This window comes from Eupeodes corollae, chromosome 2 (genome assembly GCF_945859685.1).
Source record: "Eupeodes corollae chromosome 2, idEupCoro1.1, whole genome shotgun sequence".
Taxonomy (NCBI): Eukaryota; Metazoa; Arthropoda; class Insecta; order Diptera; family Syrphidae; genus Eupeodes; species Eupeodes corollae.
In genome coordinates this window covers 105,942,212-105,957,343 of record NC_079148.1, presented here as the reverse complement: position 1 = coordinate 105,957,343, position 15,132 = coordinate 105,942,212, and the positions used below count along the sequence as shown (strand labels likewise).

The 15,132-nt window shown below is 30.7% G+C and overlaps 1 protein-coding gene across 1 annotated transcript in view; it reads left to right on the top strand.

The window, feature by feature from the left end:
• The window catches only part of LOC129945007 (uncharacterized), a 69,229-nt gene that overhangs the window by 20,276 nt on the left and 33,821 nt on the right, over nucleotides 1–15,132 (top strand). Inside the window, exon 2 of the mRNA XM_056054667.1 lies at nucleotides 638–1,085. Within this exon, the coding sequence (XP_055910642.1) occupies nucleotides 1,007–1,085 (79 nt within the window). The 5' untranslated portion in view covers nucleotides 638–1,006. The remainder of the gene's footprint in view (nucleotides 1–637; nucleotides 1,086–15,132) is intronic.

Below are 15,132 nucleotides of genomic sequence, written 5' to 3'. Positions count from 1 at the left end.
TCAGTTTAGAATTTTTGCAAATTGCTTGAAGCATTGTAAAACTATAAATCTAAGAATAAATGTAATATTAGTCTATAATTCTAACGTTAGTTTGTTTAACGAATTCAATAAACCAAACCAAACCAGACTTTAATATGATCGTTAACCTTAAGCTTCAGGGTCAGTCGAATTTCATACTCTTAAAACTGTCGTCTGCAAAATGACAGGTTTTTCTAACTCGAATTCAGCTGGAAATACTCACTCATAGAAAAGTACATATTATCCGTCCTTAGTGATTTGAAAAAAAGGACAACTAATCTGACAACTGTAGTCTTTCAAAGTTCAGAAATTCCAGTTTAAATACCTTTAACTACTAGGTTCCTAAACGGTTGTTGTTGTTTTTAATGTCTTATTTTATCTCAAAAAGTTCAACTATATCAAAAGCTTATTAAAGCTTACCACACAGAACAATTGAACTAAGGTAAGGACGACTTTTTACCTGAAGCAATTTTATTTTCAAATTATGAACTGATGGATGCCATCAAAATGTCATTCGTTTTGGCTTTACAATACTAAATGTCTAGGTTTTTCTGCTATCTTTGATGCTTAATTTATTCAAAAAGCAATCCAAACTTATTTTGTTTTTCATTCTTTCTAGGCTGATGCTGTTACAACTGCTAATGCTACCACGTGGATATTGTGGGGGCAAAACAACAAGAAGATACGTTTTTAATATCCGGTGCCAAAGTACACATAAATGTTAGGTGCACAAATAAAAATGTTTATATTTGTAAAGAAGAAAAAATCAACCTTTAAGCTTTTAGCTAAAAAATTCTAAAGTAAAATCGATTTTTGTTTTGTAATAAATTGTTTTTTTAAACAAAAAGTCCATAACAAAAAAAAAACAGTCGCAAGACATTCGGTTACATTCCATTTAACAAAATTCAAAGTAAGAAATCTTAAAAAAAAAAAAAACTAAACTAAAAACTAAAAGAAAACATCACACATAATTTAAAATAATATCATTATGGGCTGTGGACAAAGTAAAATACATCTTTACCCAAGAAAATCGAAGAGCAAGGCAAATGGAAAGAAAAGTGGCCACGGTAAGTACCCCTATAAAAAGTATAGTTTACGTCTGGCGTCTTGTGCATACATTTAATAGAGTTAAAATTCTAAGTCTTTCAACAATTAAATTGTGTTGGCGAACCAAGAAGCCATGTATAAAACATATTTAAATTTTGTTGTTGAAAAATGTATCAAAACAAAATAAGTTAATAATCAGCAATACGAGTATAATGGTGATTTCTTTTACGTATTTTAATTTTTGCATCGTTATCGTTTTTTGTTTATATTATATTTTTTATCGAAAGTTAAATTAAAATTAACTGCGAATGATTGATTTTGTGTGTTTGATGGGAATTGAGCTATGGGCAGGCTTTATGACCAACAGGCCATTGCCGCCACTGCCAACAAATAACAATGACTTATATTATTTATAGAAAAACCAAATTGCTACATAATTTTGATTTATTGCTTCAAAAATTGATTGCTGGCTGGCGGGTGTATGATTTTGAAAACGATTTCGGTTCTTTTGTGTATTCGAGTTTGAATTTGTTCTGGAAAATAAAAAAATTGTTAAATAAATGGAAAAATCAACAAAAACTTCAAGACTTATATTTTGAATATAGGAGTTTCTGGCTTTATTTAAATAAGGGTTTCTTGTTATTTTAAGAATATTCTACAAAGTATATATTTAGTAAGCTAGTTATGGCTATCATTGGCTTTATCATTAAAAATTTTGTTTGAAATTTGAAAGTGATTAAGAGAGTCAAATTTGTAGTGTTTGGTTTCAACATGAAGCTGATCAGTTGCAGCTTTTTTCCACTGAAAAAATACATTATTTTTTTTACACTTCAGAATTTTCAGAAAGTAGTAAGCTTATAGCAAGCGTCAAACTACGATCAGAGGCTCATAATAAGTGCATGTGTTAGTACAATTATAGCCTAACACACGCACAAAATACGAAACAAAATTAGCATTTAACTATTACAGAACAAAAAATAAAATGAGAACGTTTACGATAGTTGAGCACTGGTTCTAAACAATGATTTTAATCCCACCTTATTTAAATTTAAATCTATCGATGAACAGTTTAAGTTATATAAAATGCTCATTCGACTTAAGGCTTCATTCTTCCCATAGTTAGTTCTATGGAAGTCGATTTGTATAAAATCAAATGTGCGCAGGTGATAAGTTCAGCCCGGTAATTCAATTGTATACAAGTTAGCAAATAAGGTGCATCAATTTCACCATTAATGAGTTGATGAAAAAATACTAAGTCATTATTAACACGCCTTTGATGGAGAGATTGGAGGCAGATCGCAAAGCGAATGAAATTATGTTGAATTGATTCAATACGTTTTCTATGAATTTCGTAATAGGGAGTCCATACCTGCGAAGCATATTCAAGATGAGGACGAACATGGCAATTATACAAAGAAAGGGTAACATAGGGATCATTGAACTCCTTTGCCCAGCGTTTTATAAAACCAAGCATAGAACTTGCCTTATTAACAATAACATTAATGTGATGTGTAAACTCTAAGTTGGAACAGAAATGTACACCTAAATCTTTAAATGTGGAGACACGACAGAGTTTTTACTGTGATATACAGCAGTCAAATACGTTACTGATTAGTTTTTTAGTGAAAATTATCGTCTGGCATTTTAAAGGGTTGAGTGACAGGCTATTTTTCCAACACCAAAATGTAAAACTATCGGCTTGTAAAAGAATATGATCATGGGTTTACTTTATTATTTTGAATATCGTATATATCGTCAGCAAAAATGAGAAGTTCACTTGAGCGTAGACATGACGACACATCGTTAATAGACAGGATGAACAGAAAAGGGCCAAGATGGCTTCCCTGGGGAACACCAGATTGAGCAACAAAAGGTTCAGAATGACAATTTCTAAATTTTACCTGGTAGAATCTGTTTTCAAGGTATTAATTCAAGAAAAATGGTGGAAAACCAAGAGCCTTAAGCTCAAATAAAATAATTCCGTGGCTAAGTTGGTCAAAAGCTTTAGAAAAGTCTGTATATACACAATCAACTTCATTACCTTGTTCTAAAGCGTTTGAATATATGTTTGAGAATGTGAGGAGATTAGTAACGGTCGATCTTTTTTTCACAAAACTGTTATTTTTACTAAAATATGCTACACTTTCACAAACAACTTGTTCAAATACTTTAGGAATGCAAGAAAGGTTTGCAATGGGCCTGTAGTTGCTTATATCCGACTTGTTACTTTTCTTGAAAATTGGTGTTAGAAATGACTTCTTTCATATGCTGGGAAATTTGTCTGTTTTTAGAGAAAGTTTGAATAAGAACGTAAGGGGTTCAACTAAATCATTACTGCACTTTTTTAGTATTATCGGGGGAATACCATCGGGACCGGCTGAGCAGTCATCACTCAACGCGGATAAAAGATTAAGGTCCGTATTCTGAAGCTACAGCTAGTTTGCGAAAAGGAGTGAAGATTATGAAAATATACTTCATCAACTTCTTCAGGGATATTAACAAAAGACTCACGGAAATTTGTTGCGAAAGCGTTACAGATATAAACAGTTTTATCTAACGAAAGGTTCTTGTAAGTGAAGTTAACTGAAAAGCCATCTGATTTTTTCTTTGAGTTTACAAAATTCCAAAATTGTTTAGGATTCTCTTTCAAAGAGGTCCCATATCAGTTACATAACAAGCATATAGAAAATTAGAAAGAGACTTAAATTGGTTAAAGAGTTCAACATAAAAAGAACTCTTTCAGTTAATTCTTAATTTTTCAATGATGAAATCGTCTTCAATAAACGCCTGATTGATGATTTCACATTTTTGAACAAAATCGTTCCATTTTATTTGCATTTCCACCTGTCAGTTTTACTTTCAATGATCAACTTTAATCTCAAATGCTTGATTCCAATCATGAAATGTCAATGAAGGCTATAACAAATCTTTCCAACAATTTCAATGACTTGTTTGAATAATAAAAACCAATGGTAGCTTCAGGTAAAGTTAGAAGTTATCTCTGTTTTTCCTTATGTTTTTTTTTAGTGGTCTAAACCTGTGTTATTTTAAAACTATTTTAGATACTTTAAACGTAAAAAAGTCCAGTGGTGTCAAATCCCATGATCTTGGTGGCCAGTTGATATCGCCATGACTAGAAATTATACACGGACAGAAATGTCTCTTGCAATAAAACCATATTTGCTCGAGTTGTGTGGCATGTGGCACCGTCTTGTTGAAACCCCATATTCTTTAAGTCAATAACAATAACGTTATGAATTGACGGTGACGGTCGTTCCATTGTCGATTTCGAAGAAGTTAAGTCCAATCACATCTCCCAAACAGTGACTTTTTTGGAGGTAATGGCTTCTCTTCAATTACTTGATGATTCTCAGAGCCCCAAATATGACAATTTTGTTTATTAACATAACCACCGGGTAGGAAATGTGCTTTGTCGTTGAAGAAAATTTTGTTCGAAAAATCGCCGTCCAACGCCTGTTGTTTAAACATCCATTCGACGTATCTACGACGTTTTGAATGGTCAGCTGGCTTCAGTTGTTGTGTGAGCTTGACTTGCTATGAAAGAAGGTTTAGATCCAAATGCAAAATACGCCTTAATGTACATAATTCCTCAGAACGAAGAGGAATCGACACATTCGGGTCTTTGGCAACACTTTCACTTACAGCAGAGAAATTTTCAGTGGTACAAGCGGAACGAGGATGCACAGGCCTATGAATATCTGTAACCAATTCAGTCTCTTCAAATTTCTTCACAATTTTGCCAATTGCTTGTGTAGTTGGACGATTATGTAAACCATAATCTTCTCTTAAAGTGCGATATGTGGCTGTGGCAGAATTACTATTTTTGTAGTAAGTTTTAACAATTTTGTGCGTTGTGCGATAATTAAGCGATCCATTTTCGTAACAAAATGTCAGACTTTTAAGTGACAACAAAATTGGTTTAACAACTTAGTTTAACAGATTTCGAATTCCAGCCCTATACTTTTTAAGCCGCAAAATGGACAACTCGTTACAATTTGTATATCAAAATAAGCTTTCCGGACATAATAGTAGCAATTTTGAAATTGTTGAGACATAGAGGCCGGGCATTATTTTCATTGCTTAAGTTGACTTAATGCAAAACGTAACTTTAATAGGGAACACTTTTGAAATCACCCTGAATATATTAGTATGAACATCATACGAACTTATAATATTCCTGTAGAATAGTTGAGTCTTTCAATTTTTACACAAAAATAATAAAAGAGTTTTCTCAAGATTTTAGGATTTATTTCACAGTTCAGTGATTTTTGTAATGATGTGTGAAAAAAATGAATGCAAGAGGAAGGAAAATTGAAGACCCACAAGTCATTAAGTTTTTCACCCAATTAATAATTGTCATAAAATTTAAAACTCAAAAGAGTAAATAAGTCGGGAAATTAAAAAAAAGACACAATTTAACACTCAATGTGATTTTAAATGTTGACCGAAAGGTTAATCACCTTATCGCGACAGTTAAGTGGCTCTCATATGAGCTGTGAAATCTCTTCTAGCAAATAAAAAAGTGTTTACAAGTACGTACTTACGTGTGTGTTGAGTTTTCGGCACATTTAAAAATAATAAAGGGTTCTACATAAACTTACAAACACTGCCTTAGATTTGTTTAAAAATGGCAATGTTATGTATATAGGGTTTTCCAATAAGAGGTTTAAATTTCATAACAAAACACGAATATTTTTTAAGGAGATGTCAATGGATGTTTATTTCATTGCAAAGGGGAAGGTATGCCATCAACAATGACAAATATCCCCTTCATTAAAATTTCTTTGACTAGTTTGCTTTTTACATGTTTCTTGGGGTATAGAATACCATTTCCTCTGAACAGCATCTCACAGTTGGTTCCCATTTGTAAAATATCGGCCTTCTGATTTTCTCTTAAGCTCATTCCACAAGTTCTCAATCGGGTTGAGTTCTGGGGATTGACTTGGTCATGAAACAATAGAGACCTCTTTCTCTCGACACCAATCTCGCACAAGACCCGCCGTATGTTTCGGATCATTATCTTGCTGAAATTTCGATCGGAGAGGCATATTCTCTTCGGCTAATGGGAGCATAACATCTTTTAAAATATCCCTATACACCCGTATTTGGCCTGGATGTTATTGATAAAGAATATAGGCCCCACACCATACCAGCCTCAAACCATAATATTACCTCCAAAGTGTTTAATAGTTTTTTTGGTATAGCGTGGGTGATAGTCCTTTCCATTTATTTGTCGGACATTACGCCCCGAATCCGATGAGAATAAATTAATTTTTGTTCCGTCACTCCAGAGTATATTACGCCATTTCTTAGCTCCTCCAGGTGCACTCTAACTTCTATGGCTTTAGGCAAATTCTTTCCGTGACCTTATATTATTCGCTCTTAGTAAGGGGACTTTTCTGGCTAATCTTTCTAGTAGATTGAAGTTCTGAAGTTTTCTGCGAATTGTGCGTGCACTGACTTCGTTATTTATTTTAGCGCCTATAGTCCTTGATGAAGCAAAAGAGTTTGATTTTGCTAAAAAGATCAGTAGTTGTTCATGTTTTCTTCTGCTTTCCCCGATTTTCGCGCAATGATATGGCCTTGAGAACATTTGTTACGAAACTCTGAGATCTTTCTAGGGCTCCTCTATAAATTTATACGTTTTACCTTCATTCCTTAATTGCAAAACTATTCTTTTTTCTTCCTGTGCAAGTTTCTGCCCATATTAAAACTCTTATACATACATATATAAAAAACTTATGTGTATAGATAAAAAAATAGTTTTAAACAAGTTACCTTAAAAGTTAGTACCCTCTTTGAAATAAATAAGATATGAAGTTTGAATTAATTTGATGGGCACCTATTTTCATGGCCAACTTCTTAAACTCTCCAAATCTTAATGCAGAAAAATTAAAAGAATAGACCATCATACCACAAACAGAATGCAATTTGCTCAACGTCAATGTAAAGAGAATAATCGTTTTTTCTTAAAACAAAACTTTTTGTAATGTTAGCGATAAAAAATAAAATGCACGACTGGGTCGCACGAACTTGCTCCTGTATACAAAAAGTCTGTTTAAAAAAGTACTTATATAAGATTTTAAAATATACCTGTAAAATAAGTTTGTCTTCAAAGATATTAATGCGATTTGATTTGTCAAAAAAACCCGCAATTCATCCCAAGACACAACTTATCGTAGGACATTTCATCCCGTAAGTGAAATATACTTGTAAGCGTACTTAACGAAAACAATTGTTTATGTATTCAACTATTTCGTTCAATTGGATAGCATTATTTTAATTTCATATTAGAAGAACCAGGATGGAAAGTAAATTATCTGAAGATAAGAAAGAGGAAGAATATGTATGTTTGTAAAGCGATCACCTATTGGTTGTGTAGTTAGGTAGTTGTCTAAAACGAAAATAGAATAGTTCACTTGGCGTGCTCAGCTTTATGCAGATAGATAGATAGTGACATGTTTATGATGATAGTGAAAGAATGTTATTGGTAGGTAGAAGGTACCTACTACAATCTAATCACATTCTTTCTTTCCTACAAATTTTCAGCGCAAACATGGAGTTATTACGTTTATTTCATTTTATTTTGTTCGTTGAAGTACAAGAAATTGCTATTCATGTTTTGGTTACAGTCAGGCTCTTATAGGTTTTGGATTTTAGTTATGAAGTGACACGTAAGCAGTAGTTGTAGAGGTTGTACGTTTCTTTAACTAGTACTAAGTATTTATTCTTTTATATAGGCGGGAGCAACTAAAATATGTGTTAAACAAAGTTATTCTTAAAGAATAATATTTTAAAATCATATATACAAAAGTACCAAGACACTAATTCTTTATAGCCACTTTTAAATAGATATGTTAATAAACATATCATATTCGTTAATCCGATGCAGTGGCGCTACATGGCCATAGTTGGTATTTACAATAGTTAAACATACATAAATATGTACCAAATACATTAATTTGGATAAAAGATAGGAATGTAATTAAAATTTTGTCAAAATAATTTACTTTAAATATAGTTAAAATAATAAAAAAAATATATTTCAAGATTCAAAATTTTACCTGAAAAATAAGTTTGTCTTTATTTTTAAAATTTGTTTTTTGAAAATCGTTAGAGTGTTTTTTTTTATATTAATATTTTATATATACAATTTTTCAATTTTGTTCTAAAAATATTTTTGATATGCAGTTGTTTAGTGATTGTAAATGTACGCTTTACATTTGAATTTTGAAAAAACTGTTGACCCGTTTTTGAGATATCGAATTTTGAAAAAAAAAAATATTTTTTTAAAAATCCAAACAAATACAAATTTCACTTTTGATAATCAAATATTGTTAAGGCAATATAAAAGCTTATCCAGAAAGAAAATTATTTAAATCGATTTATAAATTGCTGAGAAAATTAAAAAAACAAAATAACGGTTGTATGAACGGTACCATTCCTGAGCAATACAAAAATAAAAAATAAATTTTCAGAGTAAATTAAAAAAAATCTATCGGTTTGTTTTTGAGAAAATTTGAATTTTCGTTTTTTGACCAAAAAAATGTATGGGGCCCACTGTTAGTTTTGATCTTAAAAAAAATGAAAAAACGCTTAAAGCGAATCTGCTCAAAACCTTAACTTCCAAGTTTGAACTCAATCGACCCAATGATTTAGGCTGTAGGAGTGTGGACAGACAGACAAAATCGACCGGACGGAATCGCGGGACCCACTTTTTTCGACTTCTCTAACATCGTAATATCATGTTTGATTAAAATCTCGAGTTTTAAATTTTGCACGAATGCAAAACTTGACCTATAGTTCCTATATGTCGCAAGTAAAAACTGTTATTTTACAGCAAAGTCAACAGTGGTGACAGTTTTTGACCAGCTGTGTATATTTTATAGGTTCCCAATATAATCAGTCTTTTAAACTATATTTTAATTCCCATGGGAGGTTACTGTAATGGGTTCGATTTTACGAACTGAACATTTTGACATTTTTCGACGTTTCAAGGTGAATAGAATCGAAATAAAAGATTTTTAGAGAGATGTCTGTGCGGGCGTGTGTACGTACGTTCGTACGACCGTACGTTAGCGACATTTTTTGTCGCCCATAGCTCAAGAACTAGATTTCAAATAAATTTTGTTTTACAGATAATAATGCAGAATGATGCGAAAAGTGCTCTCACAGTTTAAAAAAAGGTGAACATGTTGGTTAACCCTAAATATCTCACGAACCAATAATGCTAGAGACTTGAATTAAATTTACTATTATATATTGTAGCGTGATATCAAACAAGTATATTTTTCGAAAATTTTACGAATAAAAAATGATTTTATAACCAACATAATTTTTTACAACAAAAGTAACGTTTTTAACATCCGGTAAAATTTTAAGAAAAATTGAATTAATAGTTTTTTTTTCTACAAAAATAAAAAACCTAAAAAAACATTAAAAATTGTATTTGGACTCAAATATCTCTTCAAAAATTTGGCATTATGGCTTCCAACTTATTTTACCTTATAAGAAATATTGTTTTCAACATTCCGTAAAATTTTAGAAAAATGAAATTGACAGTTATTTTACAAAAAATAAAAACCTACAAAAAATTAATAAAAGTTAGTAAAAACTGATTTACTCTTAAATAACTTTTCAAAACTTTGAGACGTTTAAATTAATTTTATTTAAAAAAAATTGTTTACAATATTTAGTAACATTGTTAGAAAAATTGAATTTACAATTTTTTTACAAAAAATAAAAACCAAAAACAATTAATAAAATTTCGTAAAAATTGATTTTCGACTCAAATAAGAGTAATTTGTTTATACAAATCTAACAATCAGTTTTTTCACAAAAAAATAAATTCTACAAGAATAATAGTACGCAAAATTTGTAAAAATTGATTTTCGGTTCTCGATAGTATAATTTATCTTATTTGTAATTGTTTATATAAGAAATAAAAACCTTTAAGAAATGCTACTAAAATTGGTTAACGACTAAAAATCTCCTTAACAAAATAGATTTTGAAATCAAACTATTTCATCAAATGCAAAATATTGTTGGCTATTTTAAAATTTTTAAAAATAATGCAACTGACAATTTGTTTAACCCAACACGAAAACCTACAAACTTTTATCAGTGTGTGTCGCATCCCAGTCTCTTTTTAAATTTAAATATTCAAACTCCTGACTTTTTTATTTTCTGTCAATTTAACTGTTTGTTTCAATTTTTTAGGGCAGACAACACTTTTTTCATTAATTTTAGGACACCTTTTAACTGTATATAGATACTATGTTTAGATTTTTGGACACCTTTTAGTTATAGAACGATACTCTCTATAGATATACTCCTGAGAGCAAAAATAGAAAAAATCAATACTTTCAACCCCACCTCTTGGTTGCAAATGCAATGTAATTTTGTGCAAAGTGTGTTTAGTGCAATTTTGAGTTGACAACATATTTTATGCATATAGTATGTATGTGTTTTTAACTGCGGTATTTTGATAAAATTTCTCTTGAAATACCACAAGTTACACTGTTAATATGAAAAAGGTATGACGTAGGTGTGTGTGTGTGTAGGTCTATCCATTTACAAAGCCCTTGAGGTTGTTTTCAGAAAGTGATTAATTTGCCAGGTGGTCAATGCCTAAAGTCTAAGATATTTTTAACTATATATTTTAATACTCATACACATATGTCTATAGATATGTATATACTAAAAACGAAAACATTTTGTTATGATTCACATTTTGTCTGTCCCTTTTTTTTACATTTAATTAAGAAAATGAACGCCATTAAATCCATTCTGAAAGTCTCTCTCACTAATCATCGTCATCATCATCATGAAAAAAGCGAAGAAAACATTTCTTTTTTTATTGAATTCGAAGTGCGTATCGTAGATGAATAATTTGAAACAAAATTGTCTTTGACTCCCTCATTTCTCATAATTTTAAGCTCTAAAAATAAGTACTTCCTTGTTTCGATTTTATACTTTTCATACATAAATTGAGTACGAGTATACTTAAACTCATATAATTTACTTTGTACTCCGTCCTACCTACAGGTTAAGTGTATCCCGAAATAGATCTGAAAATATACACTGTCCTTTTAACCAGAAATATATACGAGTTTCTAAAAATAGATTTTTTATTTAACTTAATTTAAAATATACTCCTAGGTGGCGAATTTGTTATGACTTGTGAATAATTTGATTTGTGTAAATGTAGGTATGGAATATATCTAAATTTATAACAACAACTTTCTCTCAATTTTTGCAAGGGAAAAAGATTAATGTTTAGTAAACATGAATATATGTATAGACAGGTGTACCTTTCCTGTAAAGGTAGGCATAATAATAAGCATCAATGATAACGTCTCTGTATACCTACATATTCTATATTCTGATGTATACATGCCTATTTCTCACTGGTGGTGATCCACCCTTATCTACTGTAAATCAATTTGCTAGAGCAATTAATTTAAACAGGTAATATCTTATATCTACTCGTACGTACGAGTATATCTATTTATCTTTCTATGTAGGTCGCGAGATTGAATCGAATGAATAAGGGTTAGTAGCTATGCATTAGCTTGTGCGGTGACTATTTCAATCTAATAAATTAAGCCCGTTCCTTAAAGTTAAAATATCCATTTAGAATAGCATGTTGATTTCAAAGTTTATTTCTAGCCCATTCACTTGCCATTTAAACTTATTGGTTGTGTTTGCGCATGTTATTATGGAAAGGTTAAAATATTTAATTTCGTTAGCCATTAAAGCAAAAAAAAGGACTTTTGGATTATTTCATTCTCCAGACTTTGTTCACCTTTTAATTTACTTTTGTAATTGATTTTTCCTCGATTACTGTAGGCTTGATATAAATGAACATGAACATGATTTTCGATAATTTTTAACCTTGGAAAGTATTATTAATTAGATTGCGATCAAATCAACAAATCATTACGATTGATGGTGAAATTGAAAAATTGGGAAAATGTATGACGTACAAACAATAAGTTAAATCTTAATGGAGAAAATGGTTTATAGACTTCTTAAGCTTTTTTAAAGATTTATTGAAGTAATTTTTTTTTAAATTTTTGTAAAATAACAGTTCCTCGTCACCATAATATGGTCATATTGCGACTGAAACTTGCTAAGGAGTATTTTGACTCTTACCATGAAAAGTGTACCCCAAAATGTGTGCTTTCTAAATAAGATACAAAATTAGAAATCCCTTCTCTATTCCTACCAAAAACATATCGTATTTTAGTTATTTATTTATATTAATAGATACATGGATTTATTAATTATTTCCTGTTTTATGTATACATTGGTTTTTGACATAGATCTTAAAGAAATGACTTCGCCGTGTGCCAGATTGACATCTGGCTCGAATAAATTTCAGCCGAGAGACCCAATTTTCAACCAGTTTTTATTGAATGGAGTGACTTTTAAGCCGTATGTCAGCAATAAAGCACCGAATATTCTATTTCAAGGAGTCAATTGTCTCATGCATATATGCTTAGACAAGTGACTTCACAAATAATCTAGCTACATAAATAATCTAGCAGTAGTAAGTCGAACGATCTTGGAGGCCTAGCCACCGGCCCACAACGCGAGATAATAGCTAAAAGTGTCTTTCAGTAAATTGATGCTGCACGCGAACTGAACCTTTTTTGGTTATACATTTTCCAGATTTGAAAACGATATTAAGTCGCACGGTTATTCATTATAAACTGGCAAACCAAACTGAGCATAATGGCTGAAACACAAACACGCTTCAGCTTCGGCTTCTAGAATGGCACTTCTGTCATAAGCAGCTGTTATTTTTTCCCAAAATAAAAAAATATTAGTTTTGAAATCGCGGAAGAGGCTTACACAGCCTATAATAACAAATGGGAATTTTGTTTGTTGAATTTTACAGCAAATTTTAACTAGAGCTTCCCTTTGGAGTCACATTACCTAAAATTACGTTATGTCCTTACAATTATCAAATGAAACGTAAGATCGAAGCTTCATTTTGATAGCATGCATTGAATTCCTATGGCTGAACTCGTAAACGTCAGGCGAAGCAGAGGCTGAAGCGTGTTTGTGTTTCAGCTATAAACCAAGTGACAGCTGTCACAAAGACCAACTCAGAAAAAAGTATTGTACACTTTTACAAAAACACCCATTATGTGATGTACAAAGTGTATTGGTAAATCAAATTTGATAAGCCTGCGTCTATAATGTTAATTCTGTAGATTGACGGTTTTTAAAATATTTTCAAAAACAATTTTTTCAGATCCTCTTGAAAAATTGGACATCTTACGCCTTTTTTTATTAAAAACAGATTTGGACTAATAGTGCATCCTTGTCTTAATCCTATTTTCAAACGAGCCCGAAGCGTAACTATAACTTCTGTTTCCTAAACAAATGCTATATAAATACAGAACCTTTCGAGTTTTAAGACTCAATCGAGCGTTATGAAGCTTTAAAATATATATTTGTATTGGGAAGTCGAATGATTTTCTAAGTTCTTCAAGAGCTTTTTAAGACTTTCCATACCATTTGCAGACCAAATATTCTGACTAAATTAAGACGATATTAACTGTTTTAAAGAACAAAAGTGTTATAAGAGCCAGTTAGATCTCTTTTTCGTCACTTGGGCACATGTTTTTCTACAATATTTAACTTTTTTTCTGGCGAATCACGTCTTTCATTATATTCTGTGCAGCTTATGTATGTAATATGAAATTTGGAAATATCTCGTAGAAGTTTTATTCTAAACAATATATATGTAATATATATATAAATATACATATGTACTGTACATGTGTGGCTTTCAAATATAAATTAATGTAACCGGGACTTATGATACGGAGTTTTTGGGTCACTATACACTACAGTATACATATGTATATGTTAAAATTTCTCGCTAGCGAAAAATAATTTAGAAGAAACCTTTTTCACCTCAAAATTTAATCTAAACTGTAATAAAATATAAATGTTACTCTTAATATTTGTAGTCTTTTTATTTATTTATGTATTCGTCTTTAAAGTTACACACTCCATTTAGACTAATAATTATGACACATAGTATAGAAATAAAATACATATGATACAAACAAAATACATAATTTACTTATAGCATAATAACAAATTTACAAATTTATGTTTCAAAACATTTCTATTAATATTAAAATCAATTGCAAATTCATATTCATTAAAACCCATACAAGCTTTTGTAATAAGATTATACCTAGCCTAGCTAGTACTCTGGTAAGGAACATTTTAAAAAAAACACAGTCACGAGATAACAAAACTGGACAGTCATTATTAAAATTCAAGACATCAAAAGCAAAAAAGTATAGAGTTTAATTATTATCTTCTCTGAGCAGAGGTTTTAGATCAATTTAAATACACCTCGTTTCATAAGATGGAACATTTGAATAACCAAATATTTTTCGTAAGGCCAACTTTGTAAAACTTTTTTGAACTTTTTCTATACGTATAGGGGTCTTCGATATCTTTTGAATTTCGAAAAACAAACCCTAGTATAGAGTTTGCTTTTGATATCGCATTGTCTATGTGATCTGAGAAATTCATTTTCTTATGGCTATCAAGTCTTTGTAAAATGTCGTTTTTAAGTTTATAATTATAATATAATTGACTGTGATTTCTAGAAAATGTCACAACGCTACATTTCTTATTGTAAAAATATAGCCCATTGATAAAACACCATTTATGTGAATTTATGGAACTGAATATTTTCAAATCGTTAGCAAATAGAAGACATTTAGAAAAAGTAAGATGCAATGGTAAGTCGTTAATAAAAATGATAAAAAGAAGTGGTCCAAGGTGACTACCTTGAGGAACACCAGAAAAATTTACAATTTCCTTAGACAAGGTATTATCAATTTTACCACCTGTTTTTACCTACTAAATAGCTCTTTAGCCACATTAGTAGCCAAGAGTGAAATCTTTATATATATCCCTAGTTCCTTTTTTATTGAACACTATGTTCAACGCGGCCGAAAGCTTTTGAAAAATCAGTGTAAATAGTGTCGACTTGAGAACGCATTT